At 50.9% G+C, this 22279-nt stretch overlaps 3 protein-coding genes across 3 annotated transcripts in view; all 3 read right to left on the bottom strand.

Moving 5' to 3' along the window:
• Positions 1 to 9072, bottom strand: part of LOC136132547 (uncharacterized) — a 172847-nt gene extending 163775 nt beyond the window's left edge. Inside the window, 6 exon segments of the mRNA XM_065889451.1 lie at positions 765 to 1255; positions 1477 to 2939; positions 2941 to 4384; positions 4420 to 5485; positions 7171 to 7470; positions 8532 to 9072. Of these exon segments, the coding sequence (XP_065745523.1) occupies positions 765 to 1255; positions 1477 to 2939; positions 2941 to 4384; positions 4420 to 5485; positions 7171 to 7470; positions 8532 to 9072 (5305 nt within the window).
• Positions 9073 to 9233: 161 nt separating this feature from the next.
• LOC136132546 (uncharacterized) lies at positions 9234 to 13745 on the bottom strand. The gene is given in 4 exon segments (XM_065889450.1): positions 9234 to 10706; positions 10708 to 12151; positions 12187 to 13252; positions 13586 to 13745. Coding segments are annotated over 4 exon segments (4143 nt in total).
• Positions 13746 to 13799: 54 nt separating this feature from the next.
• On the bottom strand, positions 13800 to 21512 carry LOC136132545 (uncharacterized). Its single transcript, XM_065889449.1, is given in 7 exon segments — positions 13800 to 13824; positions 14805 to 15303; positions 16299 to 16789; positions 17011 to 18473; positions 18475 to 19918; positions 19954 to 21019; positions 21353 to 21512. Coding segments are annotated over 7 exon segments (5148 nt in total).
• Positions 21513 to 22279: the final 767 nt, after the last annotated feature.

Raw genomic sequence — 22279 nt, 5'->3', positions numbered from 1 at the left:
GGCGAAAATGGGGATGGCTATAGGGCAGGGCGGTCCTTGAGGAAGGCAGAGCCAGCAATCTTGTGCTAAGTTGGGGTTGGTGGTATTTAAAAGCGCAAAAGTAGCTTCTAGTATAGTCGTGGTTTGGGGGGTCCAGTTCAGAGGGATTGACCTTAGGGAGAATTAGGGGGTGGTAGCTGAGCTGTGGGTACAGATCCTGATAGGCCTTTTCTATTTGTCTTAGGGTTTCTATCTGGTGCACTTCGTCTTGGGGCCCTCCACCATCTGACATATGTATGGGGGCCCTGGTATTCCAGCACACCGGGGTCCCGGGAGTGCCAATGCATCCAGCCTGAAGGTATTTATTATTATCACTAATGGTGGGACTTTTTTTATTCTGTAGTGTGGCTGTGAAATAAGTCTTGTTATTGGTCCCTGTACATTGCTGGTAAGAGGAGTAGCACGTGCTATGCATTGATTCCTGAAAAGTAGAACAGGGGCAAATAGCTCGGGGGGGGAGTGGTTTAGGCTTATGGTGGCATTGCCAGCTGGTTTTGACCCCAGTGCCTCCATATACCTGAACAAGGTATGCAGTTATTCCCCCGCAATCCTGCATATGAGTATACCTTCGGGGAACAACAGGAGTCTCGCTAGTACCTCCCCTGCACTCGCACGGTGCACCATATAGTTGTTGCATTAAAGCATTCTTATTGGGGGGGGTTGAATCCTCCCCTCGTGGCCCGAGGGTTGAGGGTTAGGACTATCATTAGAGCTATCAGCAGTACCTTGGTCCTCATGGGGGAGGGTATGGCGTAAGGTCAGTTTGAGGGGATTGTCCTTACTCCGATCAACCGTCCAGGTGACGTCAGCTTTAGTGGACTTGATGAGGTCAGAGAGTGGGTCCACCGGCTTGACGTGGGTGTAATGGATCCAGGCAGCTATGCTGTCCACCTTGATGGCCGTTGGCGTTGTCAGGATGATCTGGTAAGGTCCTTTCCACCTGGGTTCTAGGGTCTCTTGTCGATGGCGTTTGACAAGGACCCAGTCACCTGGTCGGAGCTGGTGTGGAGTAGGCGGGGGTCCTGTTGTATATAGCTCTTTTAGTTTGGGCCAGATTGTCTCATGTATCCGCTGTAAGGCTTGGAGGGAAGACAGGAGATTATTTTCTGGGTCCGATTGGATAAGGTTGGTCTTTAGGTTAGGGATAATAGGAGGAGGCCTACCATGTATTATTTCATAGGGGGTAAATCCTAGCTTATAGGGGGAATTTCGCACCCTAAACAGAGCGTAGGGGAGTAGGACTACACAGTTAGCGCCAGTCTCCATGGTTAATTTAGTCAAGGTCTCTTTTAGAGTTCTATTCATTCTTTCTACCTGTCCTGAACTCTGGGGGCGGTATGCACAATGTAATTTCCAATCAGCCCCAAGTATGGAAGCCAGATCCTGACTTACCTTAGAAACGAAGGCCGGCCCGTTGTCTGACCCTATCAGACATACCTGGGCAGGATTTCTTCTAGTAGCTTTTTAGCTACTATTTGTGCTGTCTCATTCTTGGTCGGGAATGCCTCAGTCCAACCTGAAAAGGTATCTATAAACACCAGTAAATATCTATATCCATATTTGCCAGGCTTTACCTCCGTGAAGTCCACTTCCCAGTAGGCTCCGGGCTGGTTCCCTCTTTCCCGGATGCCAGCGGTTGGTGGGTGGGTGTTAGCATTATGGAGTTGGCAGACTGCACAGCCAGCAACCAGTCGTTCAGTTTTTTCGGAGACATTTTTAATTTTAAGTCCAGTCTGTCTGATGAGATCCTGTAGCCGTCGGGTGCCCAAGTGGGTGCTACGATGGATCCGTTCAAGGACCAAGGTTCCTAGTTTTTCTGGAAGGAGGATATTGTTCTTAGCGTCCCACCACCATCCGTCTTTAACCTGGGTTAGAGGGAGTTTGTTTATCCATCTAATGTCATCTTCCGAGTAGTCGGGTTGGGGCGGTAATTCCCGGGGCCCTGGATCCAGCAGTTGTAGGGGAAGTAATGGTATTGGAGTGTATGCCGCCTTTCGAGCCGTCTGGTCTGCCAAATTGTTGCCCCGGGCGACTGGATTTGTGGGTTTTTGATGCCCCAGGCAATGTACAATGGCTAACTTTTTGGGTTCCCATATGGCCGCTAGCAAGGCCAGGATTTCCTCTTTGTTCTTGATGTCTTTGCCCTCTGCTGTGAGTAGTCCCCGCTCTCGGTATATTGCCCCATGTATGTGTGCGGTAGCGAAAGCATACCGGCTGTCTGTATATATGGTGGCTTTTTGGTCTTTGCTCATCTTGAGAGCTTGGGTCAGGGCAATTAATTCAGCTTTTTGGGCTGAGGTCCCTGGGGGGAGAGTCTTCGCCCATATCATGTCAGTTTCCGATGTTACCGCTGCCTCCGCATACCTCTGACCTTGCTGGACAAAACTGCTGCCGTCAGTGAACCATGTGACTTGTGCATCTAATAGGGGCTGGTCACGTAGGTCTTCCCGAACCCCATGGATCTGAGCCAGTACCTCTGCACAATCATGGAGTGGGGAGTCTAAGTCTGGGTCAGGTAATAGAGAGGCAGGGTTTAAAGCCCGTGGTGGAGTGTAGCTGATTTTGAGAGGATTTAACAGTAGACCCTGGTAGTGGACCAATCGAGCATTGCTCATCCATCGGTCGGGAGGCTGTTTGAGAACCCCGTCGATGGCGTGGGGGGTGGTGACATGTAATTCCTGTCCCATAGTTAGTTTGTTGGCATCCTTTACGATTAGGGCTGTGGCGGCGATCACCCGGAGGCAAGGAGGCCAGCCTGCAGCCACGGGGTCCAATTTCTTTGATAGGTAAGCGATAGGCCTGGTCCAAGGACCGAGGGGTTGGGTCAACACGGCCTTAGCTATGCCTTTGTTTTCATCCACAAAGAGGTGGAAGGGTTTGGAGACATCAGGGAGACAGACCCAGGGCGGGTGCGGATAGCAAGGCAGTTTTGATCTGCTGAAACGATTGCTCAGCCTCCTCTGTCCATTCAAAGGGCGTCTGTTCTTTGGTGGCTAAGTATAGTGGTTTGGCCATTTCAGCAAATTTGGGTATCCATAAACGGCAGAACCCAGCTGACCCCAAAAATTCTCTCACCTGTCGAGGCGTGGTGGGTCTGGGGATGCGGAGGACAGTCTCTTTCCGTGCATCTGTGAGCCATCGTTGCCCCCCTTTCAGTAGGTATCCCAGGTAAGTTACCTCAGGCCTGCAGATCTGTGCCTTTTTGGCAGAGGCCCGGTATCCCAGGGTGCCGAGAGTCTGTAGGAGGTTTCTGGTTGCCTACAGGCAGGCTTCAGCGGTCCCAGCAGCTATTAAGAGATCATCAACATACTGTAGGAGGGTTATATTGGGGTTTTGTCTCCTGTACTCACTGAGATCCTCGTGTAGGGCCTCATCAAACAAGGTAGGTGAGTTCTTCAATCCTTGGGGAAGTCTGGTCCAGGTGAGTTGTCCGTTTATGCCTCTCTCGGGATCCGACCATTCGAAGGCAAAGAGTTCTTGACTTTTGGGTGCTAAGGGTAAACTAAAAAAGGCATCTTTGAGGTCCAGCACAGTATACCATTGTTTTTCTGGACTAAGGGCGCTCAAAAGAGTATATGGATTGGGTACAGTAGGATGGATGTCTATGACTCGTCTGTTAACTTCCCTCAGGTCCTGTACTGGGCGGTAGTCTTTACTGTTAGGTTTGCGGACTGGCAGCAGGGGTGTGTTCCAGGCCGACTGGCAGGGACGCAGTATACCTAGGTCAAGAAGCCGGCGAATATGTGGAGTGATACCAGTTTTGGCCTCTATGGGCATGGGATATTGTCGGACACGTGCAGGATCTGCCCCTGGTTTGATTTCTATGAATAGGGCTGGGCGATGTTTGGCTAGTCCCATCCCACCTGTTTCTGCCCATGCTTCGGGGAACTGCTGAAGCCATGACTTTATATCTTGATTTTGGGAGGGTGGTTCCTGGTGAAGTCGGTACTCATCTTCCAAGTTCAGGGTGAGCACAGATATGGGTTGGTTGTGAGGGTCTGTTATGATCGGCCCCTCTGACCGAAAATGAATTTGTGCTCCCATTTTAGTAAGTAAGTCTCTCCCCAGTAAGGGGCAAGGGCTATCGGGAATGACCAGAAAGGAGTGGGTTACTTTTCCCGTGCCCAAGTCCACAGTTCTCTGAGTGGTCCAGGGGTAACGTTTAACTCCCGTAGCTCCCTGGACCCAGGAGGTTTTGTCAGAAATTTTCCCATGGGGCTTAACCAAGACCGAATGCTGTGCCCCTGTATCCACCAGGAATTGGACTGGTTTCCCCTCCACTTGTAGGGTTACCCTGGGTTCGGGGAGGGGGTCCGAACCCCGTCCCCCCTACTCTGCATCATGTGTAAACAGGACTGGGTGGTGACCTTCGGTTGCCATTGCCCCTGGTTGGGGCGCGGCTGCCTTTTTTTGGGGCATTCCCGAGCCCAATGGCCTTTTTCCTTGCAATAGGCACATTGATCTCTGTCCAATGGTCGCCTGGGAGGTCGAGTGGCTGGGGGGCCCCCTTGATCTTTCTGAACAATGGCGGCCAGGACCTTAGTCATTTTCTCAGTGGCTTTAAGTTGTTTATCCTCTGGGGCGTCTCGGTTATTAAAGACGCGCTGAGCAATACGGAGTAGGTCCTGTATCTGTTTGCCCTCCAGATCTTCTAACTTCTGGAGTTTCTTTTTAATATCAGGGGCTGCCTGGTTAACGAAGGACATTACAACGGCAGCCTGATTTTCGGGAGCCTCTGGATCCATAGGGGTATATTGCCTAAAGGCTTCCATTAATCTTTCTAAGTAAGAGGAGGGACTTTCTGTTTTACCTTGTACAATTGAATATACCTTGGCCAAATTAGTGGGCTTGCGCGCGGCAGCCCGGAGACCCGCCATTAGAGTCTGGCGATAAATGAGCAGTCGTCCCCTACCTTCTCCGGTGTTATAGTCCCAATCATCCTGCGGGGGGCGAGTTAAGGGAAAGGCTGCATTAATAAGATCAGGGTTAGCGGTGGGTTGACCATCATCTCCAGGAACCAGTTTTCTTGCCTCCAGCTGGATTCGTTCTCGTTCCTCGGTAGTGAACAGGATCCGGAGAAGCTGTTGGCAGTCATCCCAGGTGGGCTGATGAGTAAACATAACACTATCTAGAAGAGCTATCAAGTCTTTAGGATTATCAGAAAAACGAGCATTCTGGGTTTTCCAATTATATAAGTCACTGGTAGAGAATGGCCAATATTGGAGTCGGGGGTTCCCTGTCTCATGGGGAGGGCCTATTTCTCGCAGGGGTAGGGCTGTGGTGGAATCTGGATGGCGGAACCCTGGGTCGCGCTGAGTGCGTCCACGGGTGCGTCCAGCCGGCCCAGGGGAGTTATTTTCATTGGGCAGGAGGGCCGGCAGTGCCTCTGCCTCTCGGTCCTCCGGTTCTGACCTGGGTGGCCCCTCGGGAGGGGCCACAGGAGGTTCTTCCAAGGGGAGAGGAGCAGGGTCAGGAGCAGGAAGGGGGACCGGTTGTGGGGCCAAAGGAGGATGTTGATATGGGGGGGGTTCTATGAGAAGGAGGTCTTGGCTGTCAGAAAGTATGGGTGCGGTTGAGGTCTGAGGCTTGGGAGGTTTAGTTGGTCGGGCCGTAAGGATCTTATATGTCCCTGCTGACAAAAAGGGGGCCATCCAGGGAGGTGGGTTTTCTACCAGGTCCTGCCATACCAAGATGTAGGGGATTTGGTCCGGATGGCCTTCTTTCCCTGGTAAGAAAACTCTAGATTTAATTTTTAGGACTATAGGAAGACAAAAGGTACCCTCGGTAGGCCAACCAACCCCGAGAGTTGGCCATTCAGAGCGGCAGAAGGTAATAAGTTTTCTTTTCCGGATGTCCAGACTGAGGTAGTGTCCTCGGGATTTCACATCCCCAAAATTAGTGAGAAGGAGGGAGAGAGGGGTACTCTGTGTTTGGCCCATGTTTAGGTCCTGGAAGAGATTGGTTAGAAAAGGTTATTCTGAAAACGAAAGTGATTAAGAGCAGTCCCAATAGAGGAGCCTGTAAAAGGAAGAAGGGAGGTTATCGCGTGCGCGCTTCAGATGGGCTATCAACCCCCAGATGGGTCGCGGTGGACGTCTCCAACCACGCCCGACTAGGTGTCCTATAGCGCGTCCGCCAGGACTGTCCTAGTCCCCAAAACATAAGGTACCTTGAGCCAGCTTACTTACCAATCGGTTGTCAGCGATGACCCGTTGACCTGATGTCTGGTGGGCTTGGGGGCATCCCGGACGAGCCCCCAAATGAAATGCCCACGGTCGCGAGACCCCTCCACAAGACCACCAGAGACAAGAGTCAAAGCCAAACGGCAAGGGTCTTTTATTGCAGGTTCGAACCTGGACCTCCGCGCACTCGTTGCCGGTGACGCTAAGAGGTCCCGATGGAGTTTAGTACAGCTCTTTTATAGACAGGTACAAACAAACTCGGGACCTTCTGCGGGGCTTTCCAGGGGTGGGGAGTACTGATTGGCTAACTTTTAAACAAAGACACTAGTCACCGTCTGATTGGTTGGATGGTTGCAAAAGGAGGTTCAGCAAGCATAGTTACAGAAGCGAGAGCGGCTGGTTAAGTTTCGGTTTCCTGAGGCTTTGTTTCTCAATTAGAAATACTTAAGATGGGGCTATAGTTACAAACAGTACAAACAGGAAGATCGATGCAATCCTAGCAGCGCTACGGCCTAACGGCAGGGCATCAATTCAGTCCTATTTCTACCAAAGTAGAACATAGCCCTTCATTCCCCCTTCTTTCATGAACCAGAGGAGCCAATCTTGGGTCCTCAAGGCTCAGTTTCTTCATTTTCTAAGTCCTCGTATGGCTGATATTGTGATCTTAATGCCATTAGCTGAACTGTGTTTATTCTTTTTCGGACGAAATCCATGATTTTGTTGAATATACAGGGGCCTATAGTGAGGAGGAAAAGGAGGCATAGTAGAGGGCCCAGGAAGGGGAGGAGGAAGGGAAGCATCCCATGAAATGCTGACCAAAGGGGATTGTCCGCTAATTCTTTCCGGCGGCGGGCTAAGTCTTCCTGGAGCTGGTGAATTTTGTTTCTTACAATGCCTGATTTATTTGCATAAAAACAACATTTTTCTTTTAGGGCGAGGCATATCCCACCCTGTTCAGCTGTCAGCAAGTCTAAGCCCCTCCTATTTTGTAGGACCACCTCGGCCAGCGAATCTAATTGGTCCTGTAAGTCCTGAATGGTTCCAGAGAGGGCTTCTACATCTTCTATTAATTGTCTAGACAGCTGATTATAGGAGTGAAGGGAGACCCCAAGACCTGTACTCCCTGTGGTCACAGCTCCTGTAACTCCTAGTCCTACCAGGAGGGGTATGGCTGTAATGGCTCGTTTGGTTCTTCCTGCCCAAAGGCCAAAGCTGGGAATGGGCAATGGAGTGTCTCCCGAGATCAGGTCTACATTAGGGAGGAGGGTGGCTAGGTTGCAGACCCCTGTCCAGTTCTGGGGTAAATAGGTGTATGCTAGGTTATTTCCACAAAGACAGTGGTGTTAGGACTACAGAGGGAGGAGTTTACGGGGATATACTGACTACATCCAGTAGATGAAAGGATTCCCAAGTCAATACTGGCGTTAGAGAGGGAATCGTTCTTGACAAAGCATGAGGTATTAAAGGTAGTTGAAAACTTTGAAAATTGTGTGGGAAACGGCTCGGGGAGTAAAGTTGGGTTACATTGTTTGCTGATGTTTAAATTGGCGAAAATGGGGATGGCTATAGGGCAGGGCGGTCCTTGAGGAAGGCAGAGCCAGCAATCTTGTGCTAAGTTGGGGTTGGTGGTATTTAAAAGCGCAAAAGTAGCTTCTAGTATAGTCGTGGTTTGGGGGGTCCAGTTCAGAGGGATTGACCTTAGGGAGAATTAGGGGGTGGTAGCTGAGCTGTGGGTACAGATCCTGATAGGCCTTTTCTATTTGTCTTAGGGTTTCTATCTGGTGCACTTCGTCTTGGGGCCCTCCACCATCTGACATATGTATGGGGGCCCTGGTATTCCAGCACACCGGGGTCCCGGGAGTGCCAATGCATCCAGCCTGAAGGTATTTATTATTATCACTAATGGTGGGACTTTTTTTATTCTGTAGTGTGGCTGTGAAATAAGTCTTGTTATTGGTCCCTGTACATTGCTGGTAAGAGGAGTAGCACGTGCTATGCATTGATTCCTGAAAAGTAGAACAGGGGCAAATAGCTCGGGGGGGGAGTGGTTTAGGCTTATGGTGGCATTGCCAGCTGGTTTTGACCCCAGTGCCTCCATATACCTGAACAAGGTATGCAGTTATTCCCCCGCAATCCTGCATATGAGTATACCTTCGGGGAACAACAGGAGTCTCGCTAGTACCTCCCCTGCACTCGCACGGTGCACCATATAGTTGTTGCATTAAAGCATTCTTATTGGGGGGGGTTGAATCCTCCCCTCGTGGCCCGAGGGTTGAGGGTTAGGACTATCATTAGAGCTATCAGCAGTACCTTGGTCCTCATGGGGGAGGGTATGGCGTAAGGTCAGTTTGAGGGGATTGTCCTTACTCCGATCAACCGTCCAGGTGACGTCAGCTTTAGTGGACTTGATGAGGTCAGAGAGTGGGTCCACCGGCTTGACGTGGGTGTAATGGATCCAGGCAGCTATGCTGTCCACCTTGATGGCCGTTGGCGTTGTCAGGATGATCTGGTAAGGTCCTTTCCACCTGGGTTCTAGGGTCTCTTGTCGATGGCGTTTGACAAGGACCCAGTCACCTGGTCGGAGCTGGTGTGGAGTAGGCGGGGGTCCTGTTGTATATAGCTCTTTTAGTTTGGGCCAGATTGTCTCATGTATCCGCTGTAAGGCTTGGAGGGAAGACAGGAGATTATTTTCTGGGTCCGATTGGATAAGGTTGGTCTTTAGGTTAGGGATAATAGGAGGAGGCCTACCATGTATTATTTCATAGGGGGTAAATCCTAGCTTATAGGGGGAATTTCGCACCCTAAACAGAGCGTAGGGGAGTAGGACTACACAGTTAGCGCCAGTCTCCATGGTTAATTTAGTCAAGGTCTCTTTTAGAGTTCTATTCATTCTTTCTACCTGTCCTGAACTCTGGGGGCGGTATGCACAATGTAATTTCCAATCAGCCCCAAGTATGGAAGCCAGATCCTGACTTACCTTAGAAACGAAGGCCGGCCCGTTGTCTGACCCTATCAGACATACCTGGGCAGGATTTCTTCTAGTAGCTTTTTAGCTACTATTTGTGCTGTCTCATTCTTGGTCGGGAATGCCTCAGTCCAACCTGAAAAGGTATCTATAAACACCAGTAAATATCTATATCCATATTTGCCAGGCTTTACCTCCGTGAAGTCCACTTCCCAGTAGGCTCCGGGCTGGTTCCCTCTTTCCCGGATGCCAGCGGTTGGTGGGTGGGTGTTAGCATTATGGAGTTGGCAGACTGCACAGCCAGCAACCAGTCGTTCAGTTTTTTCGGAGACATTTTTAATTTTAAGTCCAGTCTGTCTGATGAGATCCTGTAGCCGTCGGGTGCCCAAGTGGGTGCTACGATGGATCCGTTCAAGGACCAAGGTTCCTAGTTTTTCTGGAAGGAGGATATTGTTCTTAGCGTCCCACCACCATCCGTCTTTAACCTGGGTTAGAGGGAGTTTGTTTATCCATCTAATGTCATCTTCCGAGTAGTCGGGTTGGGGCGGTAATTCCCGGGGCCCTGGATCCAGCAGTTGTAGGGGAAGTAATGGTATTGGAGTGTATGCCGCCTTTCGAGCCGTCTGGTCTGCCAAATTGTTGCCCCGGGCGACTGGATTTGTGGGTTTTTGATGCCCCAGGCAATGTACAATGGCTAACTTTTTGGGTTCCCATATGGCCGCTAGCAAGGCCAGGATTTCCTCTTTGTTCTTGATGTCTTTGCCCTCTGCTGTGAGTAGTCCCCGCTCTCGGTATATTGCCCCATGTATGTGTGCGGTAGCGAAAGCATACCGGCTGTCTGTATATATGGTGGCTTTTTGGTCTTTGCTCATCTTGAGAGCTTGGGTCAGGGCAATTAATTCAGCTTTTTGGGCTGAGGTCCCTGGGGGGAGAGTCTTCGCCCATATCATGTCAGTTTCCGATGTTACCGCTGCCTCCGCATACCTCTGACCTTGCTGGACAAAACTGCTGCCGTCAGTGAACCATGTGACTTGTGCATCTAATAGGGGCTGGTCACGTAGGTCTTCCCGAACCCCATGGATCTGAGCCAGTACCTCTGCACAATCATGGAGTGGGGAGTCTAAGTCTGGGTCAGGTAATAGAGAGGCAGGGTTTAAAGCCCGTGGTGGAGTGTAGCTGATTTTGAGAGGATTTAACAGTAGACCCTGGTAGTGGACCAATCGAGCATTGCTCATCCATCGGTCGGGAGGCTGTTTGAGAACCCCGTCGATGGCGTGGGGGGTGGTGACATGTAATTCCTGTCCCATAGTTAGTTTGTTGGCATCCTTTACGATTAGGGCTGTGGCGGCGATCACCCGGAGGCAAGGAGGCCAGCCTGCAGCCACGGGGTCCAATTTCTTTGATAGGTAAGCGATAGGCCTGGTCCAAGGACCGAGGGGTTGGGTCAACACGGCCTTAGCTATGCCTTTGTTTTCATCCACAAAGAGGTGGAAGGGTTTGGAGACATCAGGGAGACAGACCCAGGGCGGGTGCGGATAGCAAGGCAGTTTTGATCTGCTGAAACGATTGCTCAGCCTCCTCTGTCCATTCAAAGGGCGTCTGTTCTTTGGTGGCTAAGTATAGTGGTTTGGCCATTTCAGCAAATTTGGGTATCCATAAACGGCAGAACCCAGCTGACCCCAAAAATTCTCTCACCTGTCGAGGCGTGGTGGGTCTGGGGATGCGGAGGACAGTCTCTTTCCGTGCATCTGTGAGCCATCGTTGCCCCCCTTTCAGTAGGTATCCCAGGTAAGTTACCTCAGGCCTGCAGATCTGTGCCTTTTTGGCAGAGGCCCGGTATCCCAGGGTGCCGAGAGTCTGTAGGAGGTTTCTGGTTGCCTACAGGCAGGCTTCAGCGGTCCCAGCAGCTATTAAGAGATCATCAACATACTGTAGGAGGGTTATATTGGGGTTTTGTCTCCTGTACTCACTGAGATCCTCGTGTAGGGCCTCATCAAACAAGGTAGGTGAGTTCTTCAATCCTTGGGGAAGTCTGGTCCAGGTGAGTTGTCCGTTTATGCCTCTCTCGGGATCCGACCATTCGAAGGCAAAGAGTTCTTGACTTTTGGGTGCTAAGGGTAAACTAAAAAAGGCATCTTTGAGGTCCAGCACAGTATACCATTGTTTTTCTGGACTAAGGGCGCTCAAAAGAGTATATGGATTGGGTACAGTAGGATGGATGTCTATGACTCGTCTGTTAACTTCCCTCAGGTCCTGTACTGGGCGGTAGTCTTTACTGTTAGGTTTGCGGACTGGCAGCAGGGGTGTGTTCCAGGCCGACTGGCAGGGACGCAGTATACCTAGGTCAAGAAGCCGGCGAATATGTGGAGTGATACCAGTTTTGGCCTCTATGGGCATGGGATATTGTCGGACACGTGCAGGATCTGCCCCTGGTTTGATTTCTATGAATAGGGCTGGGCGATGTTTGGCTAGTCCCATCCCACCTGTTTCTGCCCATGCTTCGGGGAACTGCTGAAGCCATGACTTTATATCTTGATTTTGGGAGGGTGGTTCCTGGTGAAGTCGGTACTCATCTTCCAAGTTCAGGGTGAGCACAGATATGGGTTGGTTGTGAGGGTCTGTTATGATCGGCCCCTCTGACCGAAAATGAATTTGTGCTCCCATTTTAGTAAGTAAGTCTCTCCCCAGTAAGGGGCAAGGGCTATCGGGAATGACCAGAAAGGAGTGGGTTACTTTTCCCGTGCCCAAGTCCACAGTTCTCTGAGTGGTCCAGGGGTAACGTTTAACTCCCGTAGCTCCCTGGACCCAGGAGGTTTTGTCAGAAATTTTCCCATGGGGCTTAACCAAGACCGAATGCTGTGCCCCTGTATCCACCAGGAATTGGACTGGTTTCCCCTCCACTTGTAGGGTTACCCTGGGTTCGGGGAGGGGGTCCGAACCCCGTCCCCCCTACTCTGCATCATGTGTAAACAGGACTGGGTGGTGACCTTCGGTTGCCATTGCCCCTGGTTGGGGCGCGGCTGCCTTTTTTTGGGGCATTCCCGAGCCCAATGGCCTTTTTCCTTGCAATAGGCACATTGATCTCTGTCCAATGGTCGCCTGGGAGGTCGAGTGGCTGGGGGGCCCCCTTGATCTTTCTGAACAATGGCGGCCAGGACCTTAGTCATTTTCTCAGTGGCTTTAAGTTGTTTATCCTCTGGGGCGTCTCGGTTATTAAAGACGCGCTGAGCAATACGGAGTAGGTCCTGTATCTGTTTGCCCTCCAGATCTTCTAACTTCTGGAGTTTCTTTTTAATATCAGGGGCTGCCTGGTTAACGAAGGACATTACAACGGCAGCCTGATTTTCGGGAGCCTCTGGATCCATAGGGGTATATTGCCTAAAGGCTTCCATTAATCTTTCTAAGTAAGAGGAGGGACTTTCTGTTTTACCTTGTACAATTGAATATACCTTGGCCAAATTAGTGGGCTTGCGCGCGGCAGCCCGGAGACCCGCCATTAGAGTCTGGCGATAAATGAGCAGTCGTCCCCTACCTTCTCCGGTGTTATAGTCCCAATCATCCTGCGGGGGGCGAGTTAAGGGAAAGGCTGCATTAATAAGATCAGGGTTAGCGGTGGGTTGACCATCATCTCCAGGAACCAGTTTTCTTGCCTCCAGCTGGATTCGTTCTCGTTCCTCGGTAGTGAACAGGATCCGGAGAAGCTGTTGGCAGTCATCCCAGGTGGGCTGATGAGTAAACATAACACTATCTAGAAGAGCTATCAAGTCTTTAGGATTATCAGAAAAACGAGCATTCTGGGTTTTCCAATTATATAAGTCACTGGTAGAGAATGGCCAATATTGGAGTCGGGGGTTCCCTGTCTCATGGGGAGGGCCTATTTCTCGCAGGGGTAGGGCTGTGGTGGAATCTGGATGGCGGAACCCTGGGTCGCGCTGAGTGCGTCCACGGGTGCGTCCAGCCGGCCCAGGGGAGTTATTTTCATTGGGCAGGAGGGCCGGCAGTGCCTCTGCCTCTCGGTCCTCCGGTTCTGACCTGGGTGGCCCCTCGGGAGGGGCCACAGGAGGTTCTTCCAAGGGGAGAGGAGCAGGGTCAGGAGCAGGAAGGGGGACCGGTTGTGGGGCCAAAGGAGGATGTTGATATGGGGGGGGTTCTATGAGAAGGAGGTCTTGGCTGTCAGAAAGTATGGGTGCGGTTGAGGTCTGAGGCTTGGGAGGTTTAGTTGGTCGGGCCGTAAGGATCTTATATGTCCCTGCTGACAAAAAGGGGGCCATCCAGGGAGGTGGGTTTTCTACCAGGTCCTGCCATACCAAGATGTAGGGGATTTGGTCCGGATGGCCTTCTTTCCCTGGTAAGAAAACTCTAGATTTAATTTTTAGGACTATAGGAAGACAAAAGGTACCCTCGGTAGGCCAACCAACCCCGAGAGTTGGCCATTCAGAGCGGCAGAAGGTAATAAGTTTTCTTTTCCGGATGTCCAGACTGAGGTAGTGTCCTCGGGATTTCACATCCCCAAAATTAGTGAGAAGGAGGGAGAGAGGGGTACTCTGTGTTTGGCCCATGTTTAGGTCCTGGAAGAGATTGGTTAGAAAAGGTTATTCTGAAAACGAAAGTGATTAAGAGCAGTCCCAATAGAGGAGCCTGTAAAAGGAAGAAGGGAGGTTATCGCGTGCGCGCTTCAGATGGGCTATCAACCCCCAGATGGGTCGCGGTGGACGTCTCCAACCACGCCCGACTAGGTGTCCTATAGCGCGTCCGCCAGGACTGTCCTAGTCCCCAAAACATAAGGTACCTTGAGCCAGCTTACTTACCAATCGGTTGTCAGCGATGACCCGTTGACCTGATGTCTGGTGGGCTTGGGGGCATCCCGGACGAGCCCCCAAATGAAATGCCCACGGTCGCGAGACCCCTCCACAAGACCACCAGAGACAAGAGTCAAAGCCAAACGGCAAGGGTCTTTTATTGCAGGTTCGAACCTGGACCTCCGCGCACTCGTTGCCGGTGACGCTAAGAGGTCCCGATGGAGTTTAGTACAGCTCTTTTATAGACAGGTACAAACAAACTCGGGACCTTCTGCGGGGCTTTCCAGGGGTGGGGAGTACTGATTGGCTAACTTTTAAACAAAGACACTAGTCACCGTCTGATTGGTTGGATGGTTGCAAAAGGAGGTTCAGCAAGCATAGTTACAGAAGCGAGAGCGGCTGGTTAAGTTTCGGTTTCCTGAGGCTTTGTTTCTCAATTAGAAATACTTAAGATGGGGCTATAGTTACAAACAGTACAAACAGGAAGATCGATGCAATCCTAGCAGCGCTACGGCCTAACGGCAGGGCATCAATTCAGTCCTATTTCTACCAAAGTAGAACATAGCCCTTCATTCCCCCTTCTTTCATGAACCAGAGGAGCCAATCTTGGGTCCTCAAGGCTCAGTTTCTTCATTTTCTAAGTCCTCGTATGGCTGATATTGTGATCTTAATGCCATTAGCTGAACTGTGTTTATTCTTTTTCGGACGAAATCCATGATTTTGTTGAATATACAGGGGCCTATAGTGAGGAGGAAAAGGAGGCATAGTAGAGGGCCCAGGAAGGGGAGGAGGAAGGGAAGCATCCCATGAAATGCTGACCAAAGGGGATTGTCCGCTAATTCTTTCCGGCGGCGGGCTAAGTCTTCCTGGAGCTGGTGAATTTTGTTTCTTACAATGCCTGATTTATTTGCATAAAAACAACATTTTTCTTTTAGGGCGAGGCATATCCCACCCTGTTCAGCTGTCAGCAAGTCTAAGCCCCTCCTATTTTGTAGGACCACCTCGGCCAGCGAATCTAATTGGTCCTGTAAGTCCTGAATGGTTCCAGAGAGGGCTTCTACATCTTCTATTAATTGTCTAGACAGCTGATTATAGGAGTGAAGGGAGACCCCAAGACCTGTACTCCCTGTGGTCACAGCTCCTGTAACTCCTAGTCCTACCAGGAGGGGTATGGCTGTAATGGCTCGTTTGGTTCTTCCTGCCCAAAGGCCAAAGCTGGGAATGGGCAATGGAGTGTCTCCCGAGATCAGGTCTACATTAGGGAGGAGGGTGGCTAGGTTGCAGACCCCTGTCCAGTTCTGGGGTAAATAGGTGTATGCTAGGTTATTTCCACAAAGACAGTGGTGTTAGGACTACAGAGGGAGGAGTTTACGGGGATATACTGACTACATCCAGTAGATGAAAGGATTCCCAAGTCAATACTGGCGTTAGAGAGGGAATCGTTCTTGACAAAGCATGAGGTATTAAAGGTAGTTGAAAACTTTGAAAATTGTGTGGGAAACGGCTCGGGGAGTAAAGTTGGGTTACATTGTTTGCTGATGTTTAAATTGGCGAAAATGGGGATGGCTATAGGGCAGGGCGGTCCTTGAGGAAGGCAGAGCCAGCAATCTTGTGCTAAGTTGGGGTTGGTGGTATTTAAAAGCGCAAAAGTAGCTTCTAGTATAGTCGTGGTTTGGGGGGTCCAGTTCAGAGGGATTGACCTTAGGGAGAATTAGGGGGTGGTAGCTGAGCTGTGGGTACAGATCCTGATAGGCCTTTTCTATTTGTCTTAGGGTTTCTATCTGGTGCACTTCGTCTTGGGGCCCTCCACCATCTGACATATGTATGGGGGCCCTGGTATTCCAGCACACCGGGGTCCCGGGAGTGCCAATGCATCCAGCCTGAAGGTATTTATTATTATCACTAATGGTGGGACTTTTTTTATTCTGTAGTGTGGCTGTGAAATAAGTCTTGTTATTGGTCCCTGTACATTGCTGGTAAGAGGAGTAGCACGTGCTATGCATTGATTCCTGAAAAGTAGAACAGGGGCAAATAGCTCGGGGGGGGAGTGGTTTAGGCTTATGGTGGCATTGCCAGCTGGTTTTGACCCCAGTGCCTCCATATACCTGAACAAGGTATGCAGTTATTCCCCCGCAATCCTGCATATGAGTATACCTTCGGGGAACAACAGGAGTCTCGCTAGTACCTCCCCTGCACTCGCACGGTGCACCATATAGTTGTTGCATTAAAGCATTCTTATTGGGGGGGGTTGAATCCTCCCCTCGTGGCCCGAGGGTTGAGGGTTAGGACTATCATTAGAGCTATCAGCAGTACCTTGGTCCTCATGGGGGAGGGTATGGCGTAAGGTCAGTTTGAGGGGATTGTCCTTACTCCGATCAACCGTCCAGGTGACGTCAGCTTTAGTGGACTTGATGAGGTCAGAGAGTGGGTCCACCGGCTTGACGTGGGTGTAATGGATCCAGGCAGCTATGCTGTCCACCTTGATGGCCGTTGGCATTGTCAGGATGATCTGGTAAGGTCCTTTCCACCTGGGTTCTAGGGTCTCTTGTCGATGGCGTTTGACAAGGACCCAGTCACCTGGTCGGAGCTGGTGTGGAGTAGGCGGGGGTCCTGTTGTATATAGCTCTTTTAGTTTGGGCCAGATTGTCTCATGTATCCGCTGTAAGGCTTGGAGGGAAGACAGGAGATTATTTTCTGGGTCCGATTGGATAAGGTTGGTCTTTAGGTTAGGGATAATAGGAGGAGGCCTACCATGTATTATTTCATAGGGGGTAAATCCTAGCTTATAGGGGGAATTTCGCACCCTAAACAGAGCGTAGGGGAGTAGGACTACTCAGTTAGCGCCAGTCTCCATGGTTAATTTAGTCAAGGTCTCTTTTAGAGTTCTATTCATTCTTTCTACCTGTCCTGAACTCTGGGGGCGGTATGCACAATGTAATTTCCAATCAGCCCCAAGTATGGAAGCCAGATCCTGACTTACCTTAGAAACGAAGGCCGGCCCGTTGTCTGACCCTATCAGACATACCTGGGCAGGATTTCTTCTAGTAGCTTTTTAGCTACTATTTGTGCTGTCTCATTCTTGGTCGGGAATGCCTCAGTCCAACCTGAAAAGGTATCTATAAACACCAGTAAATATCTATATCCATATTTGCCAGGCTTTACCTCCGTGAAGTCCACTTCCCAGTAGGCTCCGGGCTGGTTCCCTCTTTCCCGGATGCCAGCGGTTGGTGGGTGGGTGTTAGCATTATGGAGTTGGCAGACTGCACAGCCAGCAACCAGTCGTTCAGTTTTTTCGGAGACATTTTTAATTTTAAGTCCAGTCTGTCTGATGAGATCCTGTAGCCGTCGGGTGCCCAAGTGGGTGCTACGATGGATCCGTTCAAGGACCAAGGTTCCTAGTTTTTCTGGAAGGAGGATATTGTTCTTAGCGTCCCACCACCATCCGTCTTTAACCTGGGTTAGAGGGAGTTTGTTTATCCATCTAATGTCATCTTCCGAGTAGTCGGGTTGGGGCGGTAATTCCCGGGGCCCTGGATCCAGCAGTTGTAGGGGAAGTAATGGTATTGGAGTGTATGCCGCCTTTCGAGCCGTCTGGTCTGCCAAATTGTTGCCCCGGGCGACTGGATTTGTGGGTTTTTGATGCCCCAGGCAATGTACAATGGCTAACTTTTTGGGTTCCCATATGGCCGCTAGCAAGGCCAGGATTTCCTCTTTGTTCTTGATGTCTTTGCCCTCTGCTGTGAGTAGTCCCCGCTCTCGGTATATTGCCCCATGTATGTGTGCGGTAGCGAAAGCATACCGGCTGTCTGTATATATGGTGGCTTTTTGGTCTTTGCTCATCTTGAGAGCTTGGGTCAGGGCAATTAATTCAGCTTTTTGGGCTGAGGTCCCTGGGGGGAGAGTCTTCGCCCATATCATGTCAGTTTCCGATGTTACCGCTGCCTCCGCATACCTCTGACCTTGCTGGACAAAACTGCTGCCGTCAGTGAACCATGTGACTTGTGCATCTAATAGGGGCTGGTCACGTAGGTCTTCCCGAACCCCATGGATCTGAGCCAGTACCTCTGCACAATCATGGAGTGGGGAGTCTAAGTCTGGGTCAGGTAATAGAGAGGCAGGGTTTAAAGCCCGTGGTGGAGTGTAGCTGATTTTGAGAGGATTTAACAGTAGACCCTGGTAGTGGACCAATCGAGCATTGCTCATCCATCGGTCGGGAGGCTGTTTGAGAACCCCGTCGATGGCGTGGGGGGTGGTGACATGTAATTCCTGTCCCATAGTTAGTTTGTTGGCATCCTTTACGATTAGGGCTGTGGCGGCGATCACCCGGAGGCAAGGAGGCCAGCCTGCAGCCACGGGGTCCAATTTCTTTGATAGGTAAGCGATAGGCCTGGTCCAAGGACCGAGGGGTTGGGTCAACACGGCCTTAGCTATGCCTTTGTTTTCATCCACAAAGAGGTGGAAGGGTTTGGAGACATCAGGGAGACAGACCCAGGGCGGGTGCGGATAGCAAGGCAGTTTTGATCTGCTGAAACGATTGCTCAGCCTCCTCTGTCCATTCAAAGGGCGTCTGTTCTTTGGTGGCTAAGTATAGTGGTTTGGCCATTTCAGCAAATTTGGGTATCCATAAACGGCAGAACCCAGCTGACCCCAAAAATTCTCTCACCTGTCGAGGCGTGGTGGGTCTGGGGATGCGGAGGACAGTCTCTTTCCGTGCATCTGTGAGCCATCGTTGCCCCCCTTTCAGTAGGTATCCCAGGTAAGTTACCTCAGGCCTGCAGATCTGTGCCTTTTTGGCAGAGGCCCGGTATCCCAGGGTGCCGAGAGTCTGTAGGAGGTTTCTGGTTGCCTACAGGCAGGCTTCAGCGGTCCCAGCAGCTATTAAGAGATCATCAACATACTGTAGGAGGGTTATATTGGGGTTTTGTCTCCTGTACTCACTGAGATCCTCGTGTAGGGCCTCATCAAACAAGGTAGGTGAGTTCTTCAATCCTTGGGGAAGTCTGGTCCAGGTGAGTTGTCCGTTTATGCCTCTCTCGGGATCCGACCATTCGAAGGCAAAGAGTTCTTGACTTTTGGGTGCTAAGGGTAAACTAAAAAAGGCATCTTTGAGGTCCAGCACAGTATACCATTGTTTTTCTGGACTAAGGGCGCTCAAAAGAGTATATGGATTGGGTACAGTAGGATGGATGTCTATGACTCGTCTGTTAACTTCCCTCAGGTCCTGTACTGGGCGGTAGTCTTTACTGTTAGGTTTGCGGACTGGCAGCAGGGGTGTGTTCCAGGCCGACTGGCAGGGACGCAGTATACCTAGGTCAAGAAGCCGGCGAATATGTGGAGTGATACCAGTTTTGGCCTCTATGGGCATGGGATATTGTCGGACACGTGCAGGATCTGCCCCTGGTTTGATTTCTATGAATAGGGCTGGGCGATGTTTGGCTAGTCCCATCCCACCTGTTTCTGCCCATGCTTCGGGGAACTGCTGAAGCCATGACTTTATATCTTGATTTTGGGAGGGTGGTTCCTGGTGAAGTCGGTACTCATCTTCCAAGTTCAGGGTGAGCACAGATATGGGTTGGTTGTGAGGGTCTGTTATGATCGGCCCCTCTGACCGAAAATGAATTTGTGCTCCCATTTTAGTAAGTAAGTCTCTCCCCAGTAAGGGGCAAGGGCTATCGGGAATGACCAGAAAGGAGTGGGTTACTTTTCCCGTGCCCAAGTCCACAGTTCTCTGAGTGGTCCAGGGGTAACGTTTAACTCCCGTAGCTCCCTGGACCCAGGAGGTTTTGTCAGAAATTTTCCCATGGGGCTTAACCAAGACCGAATGCTGTGCCCCTGTATCCACCAGGAATTGGACTGGTTTCCCCTCCACTTGTAGGGTTACCCTGGGTTCGGGGAGGGGGTCCGAACCCCGTCCCCCCTACTCTGCATCATGTGTAAACAGGACTGGGTGGTGACCTTCGGTTGCCATTGCCCCTGGTTGGGGCGCGGCTGCCTTTTTTTGGGGCATTCCCGAGCCCAATGGCCTTTTTCCTTGCAATAGGCACATTGATCTCTGTCCAATGGTCGCCTGGGAGGTCGAGTGGCTGGGGGGCCCCCTTGATCTTTCTGAACAATGGCGGCCAGGACCTTAGTCATTTTCTCAGTGGCTTTAAGTTGTTTATCCTCTGGGGCGTCTCGGTTATTAAAGACGCGCTGAGCAATACGGAGTAGGTCCTGTATCTGTTTGCCCTCCAGATCTTCTAACTTCTGGAGTTTCTTTTTAATATCAGGGGCTGCCTGGTTAACGAAGGACATTACAACGGCAGCCTGATTTTCGGGAGCCTCTGGATCCATAGGGGTATATTGCCTAAAGGCTTCCATTAATCTTTCTAAGTAAGAGGAGGGACTTTCTGTTTTACCTTGTACAATTGAATATACCTTGGCCAAATTAGTGGGCTTGCGCGCGGCAGCCCGGAGACCCGCCATTAGAGTCTGGCGATAAATGAGCAGTCGTCCCCTACCTTCTCCGGTGTTATAGTCCCAATCATCCTGCGGGGGGCGAGTTAAGGGAAAGGCTGCATTAATAAGATCAGGGTTAGCGGTGGGTTGACCATCATCTCCAGGAACCAGTTTTCTTGCCTCCAGCTGGATTCGTTCTCGTTCCTCGGTAGTGAACAGGATCCGGAGAAGCTGTTGGCAGTCATCCCAGGTGGGCTGATGAGTAAACATAACACTATCTAGAAGAGCTATCAAGTCTTTAGGATTATCAGAAAAACGAGCATTCTGGGTTTTCCAATTATATAAGTCACTGGTAGAGAATGGCCAATATTGGAGTCGGGGGTTCCCTGTCTCATGGGGAGGGCCTATTTCTCGCAGGGGTAGGGCTGTGGTGGAATCTGGATGGCGGAACCCTGGGTCGCGCTGAGTGCGTCCACGGGTGCGTCCAGCCGGCCCAGGGGAGTTATTTTCATTGGGCAGGAGGGCCGGCAGTGCCTCTGCCTCTCGGTCCTCCGGTTCTGACCTGGGTGGCCCCTCGGGAGGGGCCACAGGAGGTTCTTCCAAGGGGAGAGGAGCAGGGTCAGGAGCAGGAAGGGGGACCGGTTGTGGGGCCAAAGGAGGATGTTGATATGGGGGGGGTTCTATGAGAAGGAGGTCTTGGCTGTCAGAAAGTATGGGTGCGGTTGAGGTCTGAGGCTTGGGAGGTTTAGTTGGTCGGGCCGTAAGGATCTTATATGTCCCTGCTGACAAAAAGGGGGCCATCCAGGGAGGTGGGTTTTCTACCAGGTCCTGCCATACCAAGATGTAGGGGATTTGGTCCGGATGGCCTTCTTTCCCTGGTAAGAAAACTCTAGATTTAATTTTTAGGACTATAGGAAGACAAAAGGTACCCTCGGTAGGCCAACCAACCCCGAGAGTTGGCCATTCAGAGCGGCAGAAGGTAATAAGTTTTCTTTTCCGGATGTCCAGACTGAGGTAGTGTCCTCGGGATTTCACATCCCCAAAATTAGTGAGAAGGAGGGAGAGAGGGGTACTCTGTGTTTGGCCCATGTTTAGGTCCTGGAAGAGATTGGTTAGAAAAGGTTATTCTGAAAACGAAAGTGATTAAGAGCAGTCCCAATAGAGGAGCCTGTAAAAGGAAGAAGGGAGGTTATCGCGTGCGCGCTTCAGATGGGCTATCAACCCCCAGATGGGTCGCGGTGGACGTCTCCAACCACGCCCGACTAGGTGTCCTATAGCGCGTCCGCCAGGACTGTCCTAGTCCCCAAAACATAAGGTACCTTGAGCCAGCTTACTTACCAATCGGTTGTCAGCGATGACCCGTTGACCTGATGTCTGGTGGGCTTGGGGGCATCCCGGACGAGCCCCCAAATGAAATGCCCACGGTCGCGAGACCCCTCCACAAGACCACCAGAGACAAGAGTCAAAGCCAAACGGCAAGGGTCTTTTATTGCAGGTTCGAACCTGGACCTCCGCGCACTCGTTGCCGGTGACGCTAAGAGGTCCCGATGGAGTTTAGTACAGCTCTTTTATAGACAGGTACAAACAAACTCGGGACCTTCTGCGGGGCTTTCCAGGGGTGGGGAGTACTGATTGGCTAACTTTTAAACAAAGACACTAGTCACCGTCTGATTGGTTGGATGGTTGCAAAAGGAGGTTCAGCAAGCATAGTTACAGAAGCGAGAGCGGCTGGTTAAGTTTCGGTTTCCTGAGGCTTTGTTTCTCAATTAGAAATACTTAAGATGGGGCTATAGTTACAAACAGTACAAACAGGAAGATCGATGCAATCCTAGCAGCGCTACAGCCTAACGGCAGGG

This window comes from Phocoena phocoena, chromosome 13 (assembly GCF_963924675.1).
Source record: "Phocoena phocoena chromosome 13, mPhoPho1.1, whole genome shotgun sequence".
NCBI classification, from domain to species: Eukaryota; Metazoa; Chordata; class Mammalia; order Artiodactyla; family Phocoenidae; genus Phocoena; species Phocoena phocoena.
The sequence above is the reverse complement of the archived record's forward strand: the minus strand, read 5'-3'. Positions and strand labels throughout refer to the sequence as shown.